Here is a 6781-nt window from a genome sequence, read left to right as displayed (position 1 = left end):
TAAGGGTTTTAACTCTCATTTATCTTCATTTTATGTCATCGTTTGAAATTCAAAAAGAAAAATAAATAAATCAGTGGCATATATTCTACCAAACATTGTGTGGATCAAAAGACTCTCTCTTGTTCACTGCTTCTTCTTCTTCTACTCCGGTTTGTGTTTCGTTAGCTCTCCCGTTTAATCTGTTTTTATTCTCGTATAAAGAGCAAGAGAAATAAAGAAGAAATAAAATATAAAATGAGTGGTCTTTGAAAAAAAAAAAGTACGATAATAAGAAAACACAGGTTTATTAAGAAAGCTTCTTTAATACATTTAATATTTAAAAATATGGCAACAAGAGGTGGAGCAATGGGAGTTTCAAGCTTCCCATCATCACCTTCATGTTTCAGGAAGAATGGCAGGGCCACCTGCTCTACTACACTCCATTTGGTATGTATGTGCCTATTTTGAAACAAATGCATTAGGGGAGATTATTTTCGGTTCGGTTTGGTTTTTATCAAAAAAATAACCAAACCGAAATTTTTTTTTTTGAAAAAAAAACCGAAACCGGGTCAAACCGACCGGTTTCGGTTCGGTTCGGTTTTTTAGGGCAAAAACCGGTTCAAACCGGTTTGGCTCGGTTTCTCGGTTTTGGCTCGGTTTTTTCCGGTTTTGGCTCGTTTTTTCGGTTTGGCTCGGTTTTTCCGGTTTGGCTCGGTTTTTTTTCCGGTTTTTTGTCGGGTTCGGTTCGGTTTTTTGCTTATAAAACTGAAACCGAACCGAACCGGCCGGTTTTTTCAAAAATTTAATCGGTTTTTTTTTTTCGGTTCGGTTTTTTCAGTTTTTTTTTTCCGGTTTTCTCGATTTAATCGGTTTTCTGGTTTTTTTCTCACCTCTAAAATGCATGCAATCATTTGTGCCGATTCTATTTCATTTTTTGCTCTTTTTTTTTTTAAAAAAAAAAAGAAAATTCTGAAATTGAGCAATTAAACCTCGGAGAAGAAAGAAGTAAGTTAGGCTTGGTTGTGGGGGTTTTAATCCATTTGGAAATTATTTATTTTCATGAAAGAGATAGAAAAGGAAAATTCAACTCAACTGAGATTTATAATTTTACTAAAATTTGTCTGCCTGAAGCTGTAGGTTGTCCCTTTGCCTGCAAAAAATGCAGAAAGAAAGATCAAGAATGCAGTGAGGATACCTTAAAAACCACCATTTAGATATAGCTTCGGCTAATCTAAAAATATACATGGGGCTTAATTTTGTATGATCCGTGTGACGAGCACAGCAGCAGATGGCTAGCAAGTCAGTAATACCGCGTAGAAGAATCACGTTCTCAGCTGTGCAAGAATCGTCTGCTTCCACTGGTAAGCTGCCTCATTCTTGGTGCATAAGTACTAGCTCTAGCTAGTACTTATTCAATGAAGAAAACTCTGACTATTTTGTTATGGTTCAATAGTTGCAGCAGATGCAAATGAGGTAAAGCCAAGTTGAAAAGAAGGCACCGACAAAGCCCAAAAAAAGTCCTGCTAAGCCACTTTCTCAGTTGATGGAGGAGGATGTGATCCCTTCTTTGAAAGCAACTCTTGAGGCTCAAGATCATATCACTGAACTCGAGCTATCTTTCGAAGACAAAAGAGTCAGTATTCCACTTTGTTTCATTGCTGTATTTTAGCCTAAAATGTCATTGTAAGCTATCCAAAATTGCTCCGACCTTTTCCAGTTGGAAGGCTCCTTCCTAAAGAAGGGCACTCCTTATTCATTTTGGGCCTTCTTCCCTGACGGAGTCCTCACAGGTGCTCTCATTTTATAGCAGCTTGAGAGTTCAAACTGTAGCCTATCAATCTTTCATTTTACATGAAACCCGGCGTCATTTTCTTGTTGCCGGCAGGTCCAAAAGGGTTTTCTCTATCATCCTACGGTTCAGGGGTCAGCACAGTTGAGCCTTTTCTGATCGATGAGAAGAAAATTACTGAAAAACACATCGTTTTTTGGGTGGAAAAGCGCTTGGCAGCTCAAGGAATCATTCCTGTGTGGCGAGGATAGTCCCTCACCAAGTTTAAAGTTCATTCAATTCATTCGAGCTGATGTATGCGTTAGTTGAAAATAATAAAATAAAATTATTTAAGAATTTTTATAATTTTATTAGATAGATTTAGAGTCATTTAGAGATTTATTACCTGAAGATGATTTTATTCGGTTTTGAATAATTGTTTAAAAATTAAGTTATCATAAATTATAAATCGACAGTGATCCACACGAACCACCAATTATAAATCTCTTAAAATCCATATTTAGAAGAGAAAGATAATTATATCTAGAGTTTTAGTTCTCTATTCTATGACTTAAATAGTTTTTCCGTCTAACAAACAACCATACAAAAATAAAAGGTATAACTTATAGTAAAATCTAAAACACCTTATAAATTAAAAAAAATATCAATTTGCAACTTAAATAGTATCCATATATTAATTCAGGACGATTTTAGAAATTAACTCAATGAAGTCCTTACTTGATTTTTCTAGGTTTAGAAATATAATCCATGTATTAATTATATTCTAGTATTTAATTTCTAAAATATATTTTAATCAAGTTATACTTAATTAAATCATCCCAGTTTAATTTCTTACTAATGGTTCTTAATGTGTGTGACTTATTAGGTTCCTAACATGTTAGTGCAAATACAAATTATAACTCTAATGAAATAGAATTAAATAAATTAAACAATTTAATTTATTATCAATTCAATAATTGATTAATTTATATTTGAAGATCAGGTGCATCATCTAGCAATGTGTCATCATCTAGCAATGTGTCATCATCTCTCAAATATTAGAAAAGTCATTAATGATTTGACTTAATCTTTCAGCGATCGATTTCTCAATATAATTAATATCATTTCATTAATAATGTTCTAATTTAATATTAAAGCATGAAATATGTTTGTCATATTAAATCAGTTTGTTCTCTACATAATAGTCATTAATCATTTGAATAAGATTTGAAACTCTTTTCAAATCTCATTCCACCTTAGCTAAGAATTTCTCGGTCAATACTATTTGAGAACAGATGAAACATTTTCTCTAATTCACCTAGGGTGATTAATCCTCTTTTGATCACTGAAGTACATTCATATAGTTCATGCAATACTCAATGTCTGCCCTTTTATTACCTCGATTAAAACAACATGTAACAGGATTAAATGATAACATTCTCTATATAAGATAATTTAGTAATAATGATTTGATGCAATATAAATCTCATAATTATAACAACTTTATAATTTTCTTTGTAAAATATTTTTGTCTCATGAACTTTATCTTTACTCTAAATTCATAAATTTAGATTCATTAATCTAATATTATATAAATATTAAAAATAAATAAAATTTTTATTAATAAACATGTATTTATATAAATATAATATTTATATCATATATAATTAACTGGTCAGCTGCATCACATGTTAAACTACCAAAATGATGCACAATCACCGATTTTTTGATTGTTTGTTGAATGGAAAAGATGTTACATACCGTTTATCCAAGGTAAAGACTAAAAAAGGATTTCCCTGAGAATGACCAAGTGACAATAGTTACGCAAGGAAGGCTGTATTCCTGTAATGCCATCGATCAACATGCCATGTAGCCAATCATATTAAATATGGACATTTTTTTTTTCAATTTTTTTTATTAATTTATTTTAACAATTATATTTTTTTAAAATAAAAACAATATTTCCAACTAAAACCATGAGATAATTAATAAAACAAAATCTTTTATAAGAGAATTCAAAATAACTGTATTTTATCTTTTTTAATGTAATGACGTTAAAAAATTAATTGACACCTAAAACTTTTTTTAATGTGTAAATTTAGATTTGGCTGGCTACCCCGCAACTAGTTTTCCGTATACGTTTTACTTGTACGTTTCCTAGCTGTTCCTCCCTCTCGTTTTAGCACACCACACACACGATTCGTGCTCTACTTTTCCTTCTTCTTCATTTACCCCACGCGAACAAAATCACGGAAGAATCTTCCACTTCTGTTATATCAGTGAGAAAGAGATAGCTGTGCGTAACACTTTTGGATCGAAGGAGGCATCTCCGGATCCGGATCCGATCTTCCTTCACCCGGACCGTTTGTCAGTTTTCTAGATTGATTGGAGGTAACTCCTCAAGTCTTTCTCCAAATTTATTGTTAATTGGATGCATGTGCATGTGTATGCTATATGTTTGGATTTTAGATCTAGTTATGATGCGATGCGACCCGCTATTGATTGATTTAACTCTTTTTTTCCCAAGTTAGATCTAACCATACTGAGATGATGCATGTATCTATAGATAGATGGATGTGTTTATGTTGATTAATGGATCTATTAATTATTGCCATTTCCTAAGTGAAGTTGAGAATCACCATTATTTTGCCCTAAACATCGGCGTGCTAGTTTTCGTGTCAATTCCATCAGCTTTGTTGCTCAAGATTAGGTGGTTTGAATGGTATTGACTTAAAGTTGTTTTTGTTTGATCCAGTGGCTTTTTACCTTACTGGTAATCAAAATGAGGGCGCCCATGATCTGCTGGGCTTTCCTTCTGCTGGCTCTGTTTGGGAACGCATGTAATGGCTTTTATTTGCCTGGTAGCTATATGCACACGTATTCACCTGGGGATGCCATCTTTGCCAAAGTTAACTCCTTAACTTCTATCGAAACTGAGCTTCCCTTTAGTTACTACAGTCTCCCTTACTGCCAACCCAAGGAAGGAGTCAAAAAAAGTGCGGAGAATCTTGGGGAGCTTCTTATGGGAGATCAGATCGATAACTCTCCTTACAGGTTTAGAATGAACGTGAATGAGTCTGTTTACCTTTGTACCACCAAGCCTTTGAGCGAGCATGAGGTTAAGCTTCTGAAGCAGAGAACACACGATCTATATCAAGTGAACATGATTTTGGACAACTTGCCTGTGATGAGGTATGCCAAGCAAAATGAAATTGACATTCAGTGGACGGGGTTCCCTGTTGGGTATACGCCACAGAATAGTAATGATGATTATATAATCAATCACCTCAAGTTCACTGTCTTGGTTCATGAATATGAAGGGAGTGGTGTTGAGATAATTGGTACTGGGGAAGAAGGTCTGGGTGTGATCTCTGAAGCTGATGAGAAGAAGGCATCTGGTTTCGAGATTGTTGGTTTCGTGGTTGTTCCTTGCAGTGTTAAGTATGATCCTGATGCGATGATAAAGCACCAGATTTATGACAAAGTCTCATCTGTGAGCTGCCCCTTGGACCTTGACAAGTCTCAGATCATAAGGGAACAAGAGAGGATTTCCTTCACCTACGAGGTTGAATTTGTGAAGAGTGAAATTAGATGGCCATCACGATGGGATGCTTACTTGAAGATGGAAGGTGCCCGTGTTCACTGGTTCTCAATCTTGAACTCACTCATGGTGATTTTCTTTCTGGCTGGTATTGTTTTCATCATCTTCTTAAGGACTGTGAGAAGGGATTTGACAAGGTATGAGGAATTGGACAAAGAAGCTCAAGCACAGATGAATGAGGAGCTTTCTGGGTGGAAGCTTGTTGTCGGTGATGTGTTCAGAGAACCAGATTGCTCAAAGCTTCTCTGTATTATGGTTGGAGATGGTGTTCAAATTACAGGGATGGCGGTAGTTACTATTATTTTTGCAGCCTTTGGTTTCATGTCACCAGCTTCACGAGGGATGCTGCTGACAGGGATGATTCTGCTGTATCTTTTCCTAGGTATTGTGGCGGGCTATGTTGCAGTACGTTTGTGGAGAACCATCAAAGGAACTTCAGAAGGATGGAGGTCTGTTTCTTGGTCAGTTGCGTGCTTCTTCCCTGGAATTGTCTTTCTTATCCTCACAATACTGAACTTCATTCTCTGGGGAAGCCAAAGCACTGGTGCAATTCCAATCTCCTTATATTTTGTCCTTTTGGCCCTCTGGTTTTGCATTTCAGTGCCACTCACTCTTTTGGGAGGGTTCATGGGGACACGAGCCGAGGCAATTCAATACCCGGTGAGAACAAACCAGATACCAAGAGAAATTCCTGCACGGAAATTGCCACCATGGGTGCTTGTCCTTGGTGCTGGAACCCTTCCCTTTGGGACCCTCTTCATTGAACTGTTCTTCATTCTCTCTAGCATCTGGCTTGGACGGTTTTATTATGTCTTTGGTTTCTTGCTGATAGTTCTGCTGCTACTAGTTATTGTCTGTGCTGAAGTATCTGTGGTTCTTACCTACATGCATCTTTGCGTGGAGGATTGGCGGTGGTGGTGGAAGGCTTTCTATGCTTCCGGTTCAGTATCAATCTTTGTCTTTCTCTATTCCATCAATTACTTGGTTTTTGACCTGCAGAGTTTGAGTGGACCTGTGTCAGCCATACTCTATCTGGGCTATTCACTGATCATAGCAGTTGCAATCATGTTATCTACTGGCACCATTGGTTTCCTTACGTCATTCTACTTTGTGCATTACCTTTTCTCATCCGTAAAGATAGACTAAAAAGTTGCTATTGGTGTCTGCTCCTTGTGAAGAGGAAATTTTCTTGGTTCACATTTTTTGCATTTGCTAAATTTGTGCTGTATTAAAGACTCAAAAGATATCCTGAATTCATCAAGGCCTGTTATATTCCGAGATTAGAAGACATGATAGTTGTTTTATGTTTTGGTTGTTGCAGTTGCTCTATAACGTCGTTGTATTATTTTTATTTTTTTACTTAGTTGTAATGCTCTCGTTTGATAAAATAAAAGTGCAAATGGCATCGTGCAATGCAATGCAATTCCTTAAAA

General features: G+C 35.9%; 1 protein-coding gene and 1 pseudogene across 1 annotated transcript; both read left to right on the top strand.

Annotated features, from left to right (window-relative positions):
* The first annotated feature begins 324 nt into the window (after nt 1-324).
* On the top strand, nt 325-2062 carry LOC7458256 (uncharacterized; annotated as a pseudogene).
* A 1804-nt stretch (nt 2063-3866) lies between these two features.
* On the top strand, nt 3867-6781 carry LOC7489854 (transmembrane 9 superfamily member 12). The gene is made up of 2 exons (XM_002302798.4): nt 3867-4138; nt 4503-6781. The coding sequence occupies exon 2, from the start codon at nt 4530-4532 to the stop codon at nt 6492-6494; it is 1965 nt and encodes a 654-aa protein (XP_002302834.2). The 5' UTR covers nt 3867-4138; nt 4503-4529; the 3' UTR covers nt 6495-6781.

Source organism: Populus trichocarpa, chromosome 2 (assembly GCF_000002775.5).
Source record: "Populus trichocarpa isolate Nisqually-1 chromosome 2, P.trichocarpa_v4.1, whole genome shotgun sequence".
NCBI classification, from domain to species: Eukaryota; Viridiplantae; Streptophyta; class Magnoliopsida; order Malpighiales; family Salicaceae; genus Populus; species Populus trichocarpa.
This window is presented reverse-complemented; position numbering and strand designations above follow the sequence as displayed.

What these genes read in the sequence shown, in the direction of transcription:
- LOC7489854 (XM_002302798.4), top strand. Translation starts at nt 4,530, where the DNA reads ATGAGGGCGCCCATGATCTGCTGGGCTTTCCTTCTGCTGGCTCTGTTT.